This window comes from Balaenoptera musculus, chromosome 2 (genome assembly GCF_009873245.2).
Source record: "Balaenoptera musculus isolate JJ_BM4_2016_0621 chromosome 2, mBalMus1.pri.v3, whole genome shotgun sequence".
In the NCBI taxonomy this organism is placed as follows: domain Eukaryota; kingdom Metazoa; phylum Chordata; class Mammalia; order Artiodactyla; family Balaenopteridae; genus Balaenoptera; species Balaenoptera musculus.
Genome location: NC_045786.1, coordinates 29,479,953 through 29,493,899, shown reverse-complemented (window position 1 = coordinate 29,493,899; position 13,947 = coordinate 29,479,953). Strand labels below are relative to the sequence as shown.

Sequence of the window (13,947 nt, the reverse complement as noted above, 5' to 3'; positions counted from 1 at the left end):
TCTTCCACCTAAATACACACCAGCAAGGGGGTGGGGCATGTCAGCCACTTAAAAGTCCACTATATTTGGTGTTAAATAGTGAACAACAAATAATATGGCAAACCTATTCCATCTAAATCCCCAGAGAGTATTTTTATTGTAAAGTAATTTATCCCCTTAAAATAAGCAAATATCTCCTTTAGGAACTGTAGACACTCTAAGTAAAACACAGAAAACGGTATAAGCACAGCTTTCAAAGTATGACAAAAGCCAGATGCTTTTTTCAAAAAGGTCATCCAACATCCAAACCGAACACACCCTAATTTTCAGCTGCTTTTCAGATGAAAGCATCTTTGTTGTCCGCTTGTGAGTGATAATAATACTGTAATCAGTTTTACATTTCATACCCACCTCAATGTGAGGTGCTTCCAAACAAAGGCCAGAATCCTCAGGGCCACCACAGGAGCAAAAACAATCCACACTCAAATGACAGGGAAACTATTTATGTGGCAACATGTGATTTCTTATTTATAGAGCTCTGTTAATTATTTTGCATATAAGCAGTGTTGAACCAGGCCTGCAGAGTTTGAGTACACATGGGCTGGGTGGAGTAATTGGTGGGGCAGAGAAAGGTCAGCCAAACCCCATAAAAAACAATTAAAATTTCCACAGACAGTCCACCAAACAGGTGATATTTAGGCAACTGAAAGTTCATTTAGAGGTGTAGAGGTGTCTTGCTCAAAAAAAAAAACAGTCCTTTCCACAGGTTATCAAAAATTCACAGCAGTCAGGACCCCACCACACACACACATCCACCATATATTGAGGGTCTGTGGGTGAAAGACAACAAAATAGAAGAAGGATGGAGGGAGAAGAAAGGAAAGAACGTGGGTGAAAGGGATGACCAGTAGGGACTCAGAATTGAGAACAACGTGAAAAACGGGAATTAAATATACGACTGTATGGTTATCATCTCAGAGAAACCAAGAGTTAGTCTAAGTTACAAGTAACAATGTTATCACTCCGAGCCTACAGCCCATCTTCTGGATCGGATCCATATTATGCAGAAATCAAAAAATAGTTAGTTCACAATGCAGTGAAATGATTCAGCCATAGATAACCAAATTGATTATAATCCACTAAAAGTCAAATTGTATCATTTTAAAAGATTGGGCTATTATGCAGTTAACGGGCAGCTTTAGGTTTAAAACAAGCTGGAAATGATCTTGTTTCCCTTAATTCTATCAGCATGGGCCCAGCTAGGCCTAGACTGATGGCTTTCACAGCTAATAGAACAGGTGCGATCATAAATACATGAAAATGATCTGGAGACAGAATAATCCATGTTCTCTGTTTAAGCTAGTCATGGGATTTCCGATAAGTGGATGAAACATTCACACTTCTTACAAGAAAGTCATGGCAAATACATAGTACACAAAACCATCTTTGTTCTGGGATTTATTTATTTAATATAACACAGAAAGTATTCAGGGCTTCCTGATACTAGAACATCTACCTTTATTAATGAGGAGCTACCGGTTTTCTGACCAAGTTGTCAGTGTCCAAAAGCACTATTCAAACAGTCCATCTTATAGCAAAAAGGCATGATACATGCACACACATACAAGTACCATCTTGGACACACTTGTATTCAAATTTCTGGTGCAAATGGAAATAGTCAGGGAACGGGGAGGGTGTAAACTAGTAAGAATAAAGATGGATGCTCTAGAAAATTCCTGAGACAATATCCCAGGGTGACCACGTCACACAAAAATCTTATCCACTTTACACATGGTCATTCCTGCCGACATTTACCTGGATTAAGATTTTTTTATTTACATAAAAGAAAGGAGACATAGATTTGTCCTAACAAGATCCTCTAATCACTAGATTATTTTCACAATTATGAGTAATCACTAAATAGCTTCCACTCAAGGAACAAAAAATAAAATAACAAAAGAAAGCCACAATCCCAACAACTTTATTAAGCATATTATAGTTATGAAAATAAAGGCTCTTTTTTGAGACCACAGGTTCCTAAAATATCCTTCATGGAACTCTGTACCAGTAATGGCTGGTAATTAAGTTAATTGTTACATCAGGTAAAAAAACACATCATTAGGATATGCGAAAGTAAATACGTAAAAAAGAAAAGTCACCACACATACCATGAAACTTGGTATCTCTTTCAACATTCCATTTCTGACTTGGATTCCTAACTCACTACATGAGGGTGGTGTCGTCGGGAGCTGGAAGGGAGGAGGCTGGTGTCAGGAGAGCGTCCGGGGCAAACTGGCCGACTCACACCCACCACTCAGGCACGGGACCTCAGGCAAGCTCACTAACGTGCTTCCCTTTTTGTGAGACAAATGTCCTTCAAAAAAGGTAATCTATGTAAGACACCTAACGCAGTGCTTAGCACACACGAACAATCAGTGAGTGGTGGCCTGAGACATGTAAGTGTCCTCCCCCATAAACAGAGATAACAGACTTTGTTCATGCCAAAAAAGACATCAATTTGCAACACCTGATTTAAAAATCCGAGTTATGCACTGTCCGCTCCTACTGACAAGACTCCGGTTCTCTGGGGACCAGAGATGAGGGTGGATCACATCCATTAGACGTGGCCTGCATCCCTGCAAGGCCTGGAGAAGGTCAGACAGGCACTCCACTTGGGATAAAAGCACTCTACATAAAAGACCTAAGATTGATTGCCTTGTAAGTGATTGGTGGCAGCTTAAACACGATCGCCATCATCCTGGCTAGTAATAGGAAGCTTTGAGAGAGGTCACTCTTGCAGAGACACTGAAGAGGTTATTCCTGGAACCTCATGTAGAATATTTTTCCCAGAAACGACACAAGAACTAACAGCATCGTCTCTTGACCAAAACGATTAAGATTTCAGATAAGCCATACCATATCCAGCCTCCTGATTCTAAAGGATGCTGTTCCAGGGCTTCCCTGGTGGCGCAGTGGTTAAAAATCCGCCTGCCAATGCAGGGGACACGGGTTTGAGTCCTGGTCCGGGAAGATCCCACATGCCGCGGGGCAACTAAGCCCATGCGCCACAACTGCTGAGCCTGCACTCTAGAGCCCGCGAGCCACAACTACTGAGCTCACGCACCTAGAGCCCGTGCTCCCCAGCAAGAGAAGCCACCGCAATGAGAAGCCCGTGCACCACAACGAAGAGTAGCCCCCACTCGCTGCAACTAGAGAAAGCCCGCGTGCAGCAACGAAGACCCAACTCAGCCAAAAAAAAAAATTTTTTTTTAATAAATAAAGGATGTTGTTCATCTTCCATGAGAAACAAAAAAATTTCAAACATACAGAAAACAGAGTTGTACAGCGAACACCCATATATTCATTCCCTAGATGACAGATTCGATCTTAAATGTAAAGTTTAGGGGCAGCCAGCTAAGAAAACGTGCAGCATAAGCCTTCACGCATTACAACCACATGCAAGGGAAATTCGTCCGATTTCCTCACTGACTTGGAACAGACTGCTGGGGAGGGCGCTGCCCACTGCTCACGCTCCCGAGAGCACCCAGGACTCCACAGAGCTCCTGCTGCTGATCTCACAGGAGAAGACGGGATCCCCATCATGCTTCAAAAGAAAGCAGCTCGGTGGTTCAGTTCACTCGTGATGGTGAAAATGTGTCGGGAAGCCAAGATTCTAGGGCTCGTGATGAGTTTCTGATCATTTGAAGTCTCCTCATCTATACAGAGAAGCTAATGTCATTTCCCTAGAAAATATTTTCAAAGGACTAAAAAAAGGTCAATATGAAAGCAGCTAAAAGCTATAAGGCACCATGAGATGTATAAGCTTTATTTCATATCTTTGTTTCAAGGAATGCTAGTGTTCTAAATACTGCTCCCACCCCACATCATCTTTCAAGAATAAGTGAGAGTGATCAAACCTGCCCTATGACCACAATGACACAGTCAGCCCATGAGCTTTCCATCTGTGGTAGACACCCCCAACAGCAGATGCCCATCACCCAAGGAATGGCAGCCCATCCAAGGAACCTCTGCCCACATTCCTTCCCCAAGGCTTTGCTCCTCTGTATCCACGGGAGACAGAATATTGTACAACACATTCAGAAAGCCTGTTTTACTTAGACACTTTCCATAAAGGGCAGATTTCATCCAGAATCCTATTTGTGTCAAATTCAGCAAGTCATGAAGGAAACAGCAAAATAAAGGCTACTTTCTTCCCCATGTCCCGGGCCAGATCTTCCTAATAACAGGAAAGAAATGCTAAAATACCAACAGGCATTAGAAAATCCTTTACTGGTATGATAGCTAAATAATAATTCGCCACCATCTAAAACAGGGAGGTAGAATTCTACTTCCTTTTCATATTAATTTATGTACAACAGAAATTCTCAAAATCTGAACTCTGATATCAACAGCAAAATAACCCCAAGTGCTATTTCTCATTTGGCCCAGGTCAATGTTGTGCTTGGTGGGGGAAGCCTAGCCCCACCATTTGCAATAAGACTATATTCACTTAAGCTAAAAGCAAAATGAAACAACAAAACCCACCCAAACACCAAGTCTCAGGTTGACAGAATTTCCCTACAGGACAGGCACTGCAACAGTAACTTGTAAGCATGAGGTACATTATAATGTACCTTAGTAACATTAGTAACAAAGTTTCCACCCTGGCAAGTTGATACACCATTTCCTTGGGTTTAAGTAGGTGGTTGGTTTGGGTTTTTTTTTTAAGACTTTTTTTGATGTGGACCATTTTTAAAGTCTTTATTGAATTTGTTACAACATTGTTTCTGTTTTATGTTTTGGTTTTTTGGCCGTGAGGCATGTGGGATCTTAGCTCCCTGACCAGGGATTGAACCCGCACCCCCTGCATTGGAAGGCTAAGTCTTAACCACTGGACCGCCGGGAAAGTCCCTAAATAGGTGTATTTTAATGACTTAAGTTTAATGGAATTGCACCCTTGCTTAAAGAGCTCCTTAAAGACTACTTTATATTACTAAATCTCAACAGCCTTCAGGCATCCATCCCGTTCATCAAAATAAGAAAAAACAAAAGATGTTTCGAAGCCCAATGATGCTCACTTAAGCTATCCTGAAGTACAGCTCCACCTTAGTACTTGGTGTTATTCTTAAGTTGTTTTTACACGTAACTGAAGCCATAACTTCTGTGATACCATTAAATACACAGCGGGGGCGGGGGGGGGGCTTCAAACTATCTCTGGTTTTTATTTTAAAAGAAGCAGCTTATGAAAGTCGATAAGAAAAAGATCCCACTCACTCACAAACCCACACAGCACTCAACCGACATAACTGCCAGGGTGATCGTAAAGGATAAAAGCCCAGGACCTGTTACAGGTGTTGGGCGGGGGGCACAGAGCCCCGGGTCCACTGCCACGGTGAGCCCTGGCCCTGACCTGGCCTCTAAGAGCTGCCCAGGCTCACGCAATCCCACCTGTGTGGCCTGTTGGGCGGCATCCACATGCACTTGTGTTGGGACAGGACACAGGAGCATGACGAGAGGGGTGCCAGCTCAGTCTCTCTCCACACACACTGAGGGCAGGGGGGCACACACCTCCAGGAGGACAATTCCCACAGTCACAGCGGTGGAGCTCTGTGTTTCATCCTGGGGGCGTTGTGGTGAGGGGACTGCAGGAGATGGTCAGGCCCCTCCTCCACGAAGCGCTGGAATGACTCTGATTGGAGGTCCACACATGGTCCTGAGATTCGATGATTACAACCTAATAGGACGTCCTTCCCGGACACACCTGGACTTGAATCTGACCTAGGACACCTTTCCCCAACTTTTCTCTTGAAAAGTAAAGGGGCTGAAAAAAGGGCTTCCAGGAATATTGACACAAAGAGTCCACCAGAAAGGAAGTTTTATCTTTAAAAAAAAAAAGAGGCATTGCAGCTCTGAAGCTATCCTAGCACAGGGTAAGTGCCCAGGTAGCATCTATTAAGAGGTGCACCCTCCAAGCAGAGGAAAGTGAAAGTGCTTTCCCGCACCCGGGCCTGTGCCTCCTCTCCACTGCTTTTCTCCGAAGGCCACTGTAACTCAAATCACCTGGATAAACTGGGGGGCGGGAGGGCAGGGAATTCTGTCCCAGTGACAGCACCTCGGAGGGAAACTGCAGGGCTGGATATTTACGGAGCAGATACTGTGACTCTGCCTCGCTGATCCCCACTACCATCCCAAAGGCAGAGTTCTTAACCCTATCTGACACCCGAGGACACCAAGACTGGGAGAGCCTGGTGGCTTATCCGGGGTGATGCCACGACTGCAGAGTCCTGGACAGGTATTTTGTCAGGTATTATGACACTGATATAACTGGATGTGCTCTATTTGCAATAAAGCATGTAATCTCCACTTATACTACTTTATTCATAAAGACCCAGAATCTTCTGATAAGGTTAATTAGTAACACAGTTTACATTTCTGTTTTCATTTCAGGTAAACTAGCCAGGAAGCGCTTTTTTAGAGAGCTGGTCAGCTAGACCCACGCAACCTGCATCTTCACAGGGACATGACTCTGGGCTTGGCCAGCAAGGGGACAGGGCTCGATGTGGAGGTTTGTGTTCTTCCCGAGAGTGAAGCGGTCCAGACATGTGGCTCTGCCAACTCGAGGGAGTGGCAGGAACAAAGCCACGAAGGCAGATTAAGACCTGCCGCACGGAAACTGAGATGTGTGGGCCTCTCCCTACCAAAGCTTAACATGTTTTATAAACTCCTGACACAGGGCAAGCTGCACTGGTAAGACACATGGTCAGAACAAGAGAGACTCGCTTTTTTTGGTTTTGGAAGAAAGCTTCTCTGCTCAGCACCGAGTGTCCAGCAGGGAACTGCCTTCCTCCTTGGCCAGAGGCTCAGACCTGAGGCTGGTGGGTGTGAAGCAGCCCACATTGAAGAGGGGACATATTTACATATGAGTTTTTTAACTTCATAATTTTAAAATGTTAGAGTATTCCTCTAATTAAAAAAATAGAAGAATATGTGACTTGACTAACCAGATAATTCAGTAAAAAAAAAAAAAAAATTAATTGTGCATAATTGCAAACAAGTATCTAAGGAATTGCTCTCTCTGGTGCCGCCAGAACTAGTTTGGATCTGGCCCACAGTCTTCAATCTTTTCATGAGGACACAGAAACAGTTTCCAACTTAATAAGCAAAAAAAAAAGATTTAAAACTGGCAGCCCAGAAGAAAAAGATCTATTTAACCCACTATCAATCACAGAATCCCTCAGTCCTCACTATCTTAGGTCATTTTTTCCCTGATTTTTCATACCTATTGCACAAAGCATTTGGTAAAGAACCACCTCAATTTGTGATTCTTAGCACAGAGAGCACATTTCATTCTCCACAATATTCAACAGCAACAAAACTAAAGAGCAACCTCCCCAGTCCCCCACCCCACAAAAGAAGGCTGCTTGTTGTCATGTTGACTTTTACAGTTCAATATCTTAGCCTTTCCCACTTTATTTGTCTTAAGGGCTTATGAACATTAACACCCCGTTGGGTCCTGAAGAAAGTGCCATATACGTACAAACCTGACTCCTATGTTCTTACCCCCGCCAGCTGGGATTCTCAATTAGATTCTACCCTTTGAGAGCGCTATTTATTATCAAGAACAAATGGATGCAACTGCTTCTTTCGAGACGTGACAATGTTTTGACGCTCTCAGCAGAACAGAGCACTGGCAATGATAGTAGGTAACTTTTGTAGGGCACACAAAAAGATCATGAAAGAAGGAAAATGAACACGGGCAACCTTGAAAGTAGAGGCATACAGACAGAGAGACTGGAGGAAAGGAACAGTAAACAGTGGCCAAAGCCCATCGCATCACCTGAGGTGCCTTCCATGTACCAGGATAAACACTGATGTGTGAAACCAAGCCAATAACTGCAGGCGAGCATCTGCTTTTAGTAAGGTACCTGAGTAATTATGAGAATCTTAATATGACTAGGATTTGCAGTGGTGAGTCAGTCTATATACATGACATCAAAATGAAGATTATCCAATACATTCTCTTTGCAATTCAGAAGAATGCTACAACTTATCCCATAAATCACTGCTTTAAAAAAAAAAAATCAGCTCTAAAAAAAGAGACAACCCATTTGAAAAAGGCTGGGAGGAGGAAGGCAAAAAGTGACTCATAACATCCAACAGCTTGGAGCCTCCAAACCATAACAAGAATATAAAGCCAGTGGGCCCAGAATGAAACAAAATAGAGTCGTTGTTACAGCTGTGACCTCACAACATTCGGCTCTAAGCATGACTACAGCATCGCAAAGATCTTTTGAGCATTGGGATCAACCTTACACATCAATGCCTTTAATGTGTGCCTTTAATTTCCTGGCTAAATTTGACATCTATATTTATTCATCAAGAAAAGAACATTCAAATTTAACTATTTTCATAACTCTGAAGAACTCTTAAAATTCAAGTCCACACATTTCACATCCCACACATATCAATGCTGCCATTTTGTACATATTTTTAATTCAGATAACAATCTTTTAGATTTATCAAGCCAAGTAGTCCATTTCATTCACCACAATACGTACAGCTACTGGGGGCAGCTTTGAGACGATGTGACAGAGTGAACAGGTTTTGTTAACAATGGTGAGGTCTGATCCCCGGTGGAGTGGCTCAGCTATTATTCCCTGAATCTGCTGACCCCTTCCCTCCTCCCCTCCCAATGACAACAAATTATCAACAAGACTCTAGAAGAAAGCATTTTTTCACACATTTGCTTTCCAGAGTCCACTATTTCCTTTCAATGAGAACATTTGGGTTGCATTAGAGACAGCAGGTCTCCTCTTCCTGACCCTGGAAGGTGGTCCCAGGCTTCAGTTTGGGTGGCCACCTCTGCAGCCACAGGGACCTCCAAGAAAAGCACAGGGGCTGATGGGGACAGAACTCACGTTCTAGAGCTAAGTGTATCTGCTATACTGTGCTGGCAGCCCTGAAAATGCCACATACCACCAAATCTACAAACCTTCCAACTGGCCATCTCTTTAAGATTTTACTCTGGTGACAGGATTATGCCAGCTGCATGTGAATTGCTCATCTGCAATTTAAAAAATTACTGGTTCCTTGATCAACACAAAGAACTGATAGCATGCACCTCCTTCCTTGGGCAGTTTCACACTTAGTAGAAAATGTTAAGTTGGACTTGATTACAGAACGTAACTAATAGTTGCAGTAATCCTGTACCTTACAAACTGAGTAATTCCCATAAGCAAGAGTTAGGAAGTTAGTAAGCACACTCACAATTTAAAAGCCACAAAGTAGAAAGCTAACGGACTTCTCTTCTGCAAACACCAGTTTTCACAGGCTACATCACAAGGCAATTTCCCAAAGTCCTACCAAAATAAGAATTCAACCACTCCTGAAACAGTGGGATGATATCGTCTACAGTTGCAAGTCCAGGGTGTGTACAGCCCAGGACACAAGCCGTCAGTTAACACAGAAACTTACTGCTGAAGTTCAATCAACAACTGATTTTTTTTTTTAATAAGACATGAGTCTGTCTTTATTGAGAAATTTTGTTTCCTCTCTGCTTTGCCAGTGTTTCCATTTAAAGTTTTTCCTTAAGCCAAATAATGTCTATTTACATATTAATGAAACTACTTGGGGGCCCTCTGAAAGCCAAATAGAAAAATGCATGATTCCAAAAGGCAAGAATGAAGGGAAGGGAAGGGAAGGGACGGGAAGGGAAGGGAAGAAAAAAATGATTTAGGGAAAAGTGTGTGAAGAAAAGAGCCAGTGCTACCCCACCTGGCACCCAGCAACCAGGCAGCTCACTGGCTTCCTCTCCATCTCACATTGAGTCCCAAGAATTCACCAGACCGACAACCCCTGGCTCCACACCAAAGACTGTACCCAGACCTGTGGATTGGAGGCCATTGCTGCCCATAGGAGGGGCACCCACCACATCTCCCCACAGAAAGCTCCTGTTCTGTGCTGGCACCAGTTCTGCAGGGAGAGCAGCCCAGTTTTCCCCCAAGAGGGAAGCACTGGGTAGCAACAGACAGTGGAAAGAAAAGAGGAGGCAACCAGCAGGGCAAGAAAGTGAAAATCTGACTTCTGCAGCCAAGAAGTCAATCTGCAACCCTCTACCAAACAGTGACCCATAAAATAAAATAACCTAAGTGTCCGTAGCAGCACCAGCAGACAGTGCAAACCAAAACTGGACCAGCATCTACTAATCTAGATAAAATATACAACCATTAACAGCTGGCAGGCCATATAGGAACTTTGAAAGAAGAGTCTACTCTTTTTTCAACCTACATTATGTGCTTAAAATGGAATTGTTTTCCCATGCTCCTTTGTAGGAACTGAGCGCTGGAACGTCCACACGTTTCCACAGTATGTTCTGATATTTTAATAAAATGATGAAGACTAATTTAAAGAATTCTCTCCACATGAATCCTGATTGAAGATAAAATATGAAAGCAATATGCTTAAATAACTCGGCATTAAAAGCTGTTTTAACTTTTCACTTTGAAAGTGGTTATGTTGGGGGATTTTAAGTTCTAAAATGTAAAGAGGCACAGATTTCTGATCCCTCCATTCTTTGGTTGCTATTAAGCAATACTGGAAAACAAGTTGATTCATCTAATTTAAGACAGTAAAACTACTCTACATAGTCACAAGACACAAAATTCCAAATGACCTTAAAGAGAAACCCAATCGACTCAGCATGGACAAAGCAAGTCAAAGATGACACAGCTAAAGCGGGGAGAAGCGGGCTGAGGCTGGGTGGCCAAAGCAACAACCCTCTGACTCTTACTCTTGGGTGATGCAGACAGGCCTAGCAGAGTTTAGAGAGAGAGAAAAACAATAATGTGATTCCCATATGCAAACACACACCCCTTTCTCTGCCCAGACACTCAATAAGAAACTCATTAAACCCTTTTTAAAAATCTGTAGGGACACAAGGAATTCACAGAGAACTAGGCTGAGCACACCTTGGTCTAAAGTGGTTTGCCATCCCCTGGACAACAGGGACACATTCTAGGAGTGACCGATGGTGACAGGTGAGTGCAATCTAGCAGGTGAGTGTCCACGTCCACAAGCAGCCACTCCCACCAGGGGCCACGCACTGTCCCAGATGTGCAGAAGCAAATGTGAGCCCACCCCAGACTGACGGGGGAGGTGGAGGGCTCCTGGTGAGTTCAGACGGCTTCCCGCTTTGCCAACACAGATAGGGTACTGACACTTAACATCAGTATAATACAGACATAGCAGAAGTGCTTGTCTGGAGAGAATGCATGAATGATACAGTGTTGTAAATAACACAACTGTGGTGCACAGCTACGGGGCCTGTAAAGTGAGGGGGAAAAACCCATGTGAACATTGACAAAATCAAAGAACTTGGGCAAATATTTTCCAGTGGGCACTTCATCCCTCCAAGCAATCTGTCCACACTGCACACCTTATCCACCAGTGTAGACCTAAGTATTGTTCGCCCAGCTGGGCACTGCACTGAGGTACCAGCAAAGCCCTCATCATCTCCAGCCCTTCAGAACAGTGTCTGCTGAGCACAGAGTCTAGGAAACGGTCTCCTCCTATGGGACAGTTGAGCATTACAGAACCCTGCAGAACCCCAAATGTGAAACAGAAACATCTCCAGCCTGTGACATCTGAAAAGACACTTCACCCCAGGCCCCCACCTGTACCCCCTTCTTCGCCCTGAAAGTGTTAAAAAGGAAACCATACGGTCAACACCAGCTTCTCCCTGCTGATGAAAACTGGCACGAATGAATTTACTTTCTGGCTGCCAGCCCCACAAAACCGTTACACACACACACATACAAGTTCACCGCTAAACTGCTCCAAATATAAATTCGAGACAAGCCGGCCTATCCCCACCCCACAGTGTATTAGTGGCCTTCCCAGGGTGAGCTGGGTGAATTCTAAATCTATATTAAACATTCAACATTTCGGAACTTCAGTGGGTTTTTTTTTTTTTTTAAGACATAGCAAAAGCCGATCTAAAACTTATGACAGCTGAGCACATGATCCCACCGTTAAGAGCAAATAAGAAACCGTATATAACACTCCATGAAATCACTGTGGCAAATCTGTCACAAATCCTAAGTATGGGACGATGGGAACGCGGCACAGACCCTGGCCTGAGGGAGGAGGCTTTCCAATTTCACCCAACCTTCGCATCCCAGCGGACGGGAACAATAGTAGTACTATCCCAGTCCAGCCAGGATGCCTCGGACACCGGCGGTCAAACCTCAAGTCCAAAGACAAGTTTCGCATTAGAACGAGGCCCGCGGAGCCTCAGGCCGCGCAACGCGGAACCGCCCCCGGCCCGGCCGCGGTGGGCAGCGCTCGGACGCGCACCAAGGACACGGCCCCGTCCGCCAGGCCGCGCGCGAGGCCGCCCCGGCCCCGCGGCCCGTCCTGCGCCCCGGGCCCCGCGGCCCCGTCCTGCGCCCCGGCTGCGCCCCGGGCCCCGCGGCCCCGTCCTGCGCCCCGGCTGCGCCCCCGGCCCCGCGGCCCCGTCCGGCTCCCCAGGGCCCCGGCGCCGGGGCCGCGGCCGACGACACGGAGCCGCAGGGCGGGGGCCGCGCTCGCACCGCGCCGAGACCCCCGCCCGCCCGCCCGCGCCCCGGCCCCCGTGACAGCGCGGCCGGCTGAGCGCGGGGCCTGTTACCTTCCGACAGCTCCAGCTCCAGCTCGGCCAGCCGGGCCCGCACCTCCAGGGGCAGCGCCATGCCTTCCAGGCTGCGGTCCGCCATGCTCGCGACGCCCCCGCCCCAGCCGGCCTCCCTTTGTTCCAGGCCGCGGTCTCGCCGCTCCTCGCGCCCCGCGGACCCGCACCGAGCGGCGGCAGGCCGGGCGGCGGCGCAGCGCGCTCCTCCCCGGTGCCTCCTCCGCGCGGCCCCGGCACGAAGGCCTCGCGTCCGCGCCCGCGCCCCCGTCCCGCCCGGAGCGCGCCCGCCGCCGCTCCACCGGGCGGCTCCGCGGCGCGCGCGTGACGGCGAAGAGCGCGCACGGGGCGGGGGCGGCGTGGGCACGCGCTCCGGGGCTGGGCCGGGCGGGGACGTGCACCGGGGACGGAGGGCGGGCCGGCGCAGCGCGCGCTCCCGGAGGCGCGGGGCTCGCACACCGGCCCAGCGGGGCCTCCCCCACCCCGGCCCGGCCCTCGCCTACCCAGGCCTAAGGCAGAAAGATACCTGCTGGAGCTCCGGCCTCGGCGTTCCGGGTCTTTGCAGGCTGAATTTTTTTTTTTTTTTTAATAAATGCGTTGTGTGTTGGGGGCGGGAGGTGTAAAAGACAGCGTGGGCTGTGGAAAGAGGAGTAGGCTGGAAGTTCCTAATTCGCGTTGATGTAGGACCTGCCAGCCTGGCCCTGAGGCTACAATCAGTGCCTCTCCCTCGGCTCCGTCTCCCCACCGTGAAGGCGGCTAGAGGAGAGATGGGTCACCGAATCTCCGCGTTCGCGGTCAGCCCGACCACGCTCGCCCCGATACCCCGGCCCGTCCTCAGCCCGGGGCTCCGTGTCCTCAGCAGGTCTTCCCGCGCCCTCGCCCGAGGGCCCTACGGCTCGTCCTCCGCTCTTCTCTCTTCCGCCCCCACCGCACCGGTGTCACCTCTGGGGGCATCACCAAACCTGGGCCTCCAGTCCTGACCGTTTGGGGAGGCTAGCTCACCCCCTCCGACTGTCCAACTGAATAACGTCACCCAGATGCCCCCAAACCCCGAACTCCACAAACCAGCCCCTCCTCCTGGCTTCTAATAACTTCCACCATTTTCTTAATGATCCAGGCTGGGAAGAGTCCCGGGAGTGTTTGCCTGTCTTCCTCAGTCTTCACGCACCCTCTGCTTCCCTGTCCCCTCAAGGCTCTCGCATGTCATTTTCATTCCGGACCCACTCCTCCCAGTTCAGCCCCTACCGCGACCTCCTGGTGGCCCCCCCACCAACATCCGCTTGACCCTTTGGCGGGAGGGGCCC

The 13,947-nt window shown here is 47.3% G+C and overlaps 1 protein-coding gene across 5 annotated transcripts in view; it reads right to left on the bottom strand.

The window, feature by feature from the left end:
- DIP2C (disco interacting protein 2 homolog C) overlaps positions 1 to 12,897 on the bottom strand; it is a 364,898-nt gene extending 352,001 nt beyond the window's left edge. For 3 of the 5 annotated variants that reach the window (XM_036841829.1, XM_036841830.1, XM_036841832.1), the window contains exon 1: positions 12,647 to 12,731. In XM_036841829.1, coding sequence (XP_036697724.1) covers positions 12,647 to 12,731 — 85 coding nt within the window. Of the gene's footprint in view, positions 1 to 12,646 lie in introns of all 5 variants that reach the window. The other 2 variants (XM_036841828.1, XM_036841831.1) reach the window with 1 other exon arrangement.
- Between the last annotated feature and the right edge of the window lie 1,050 nt (positions 12,898 to 13,947).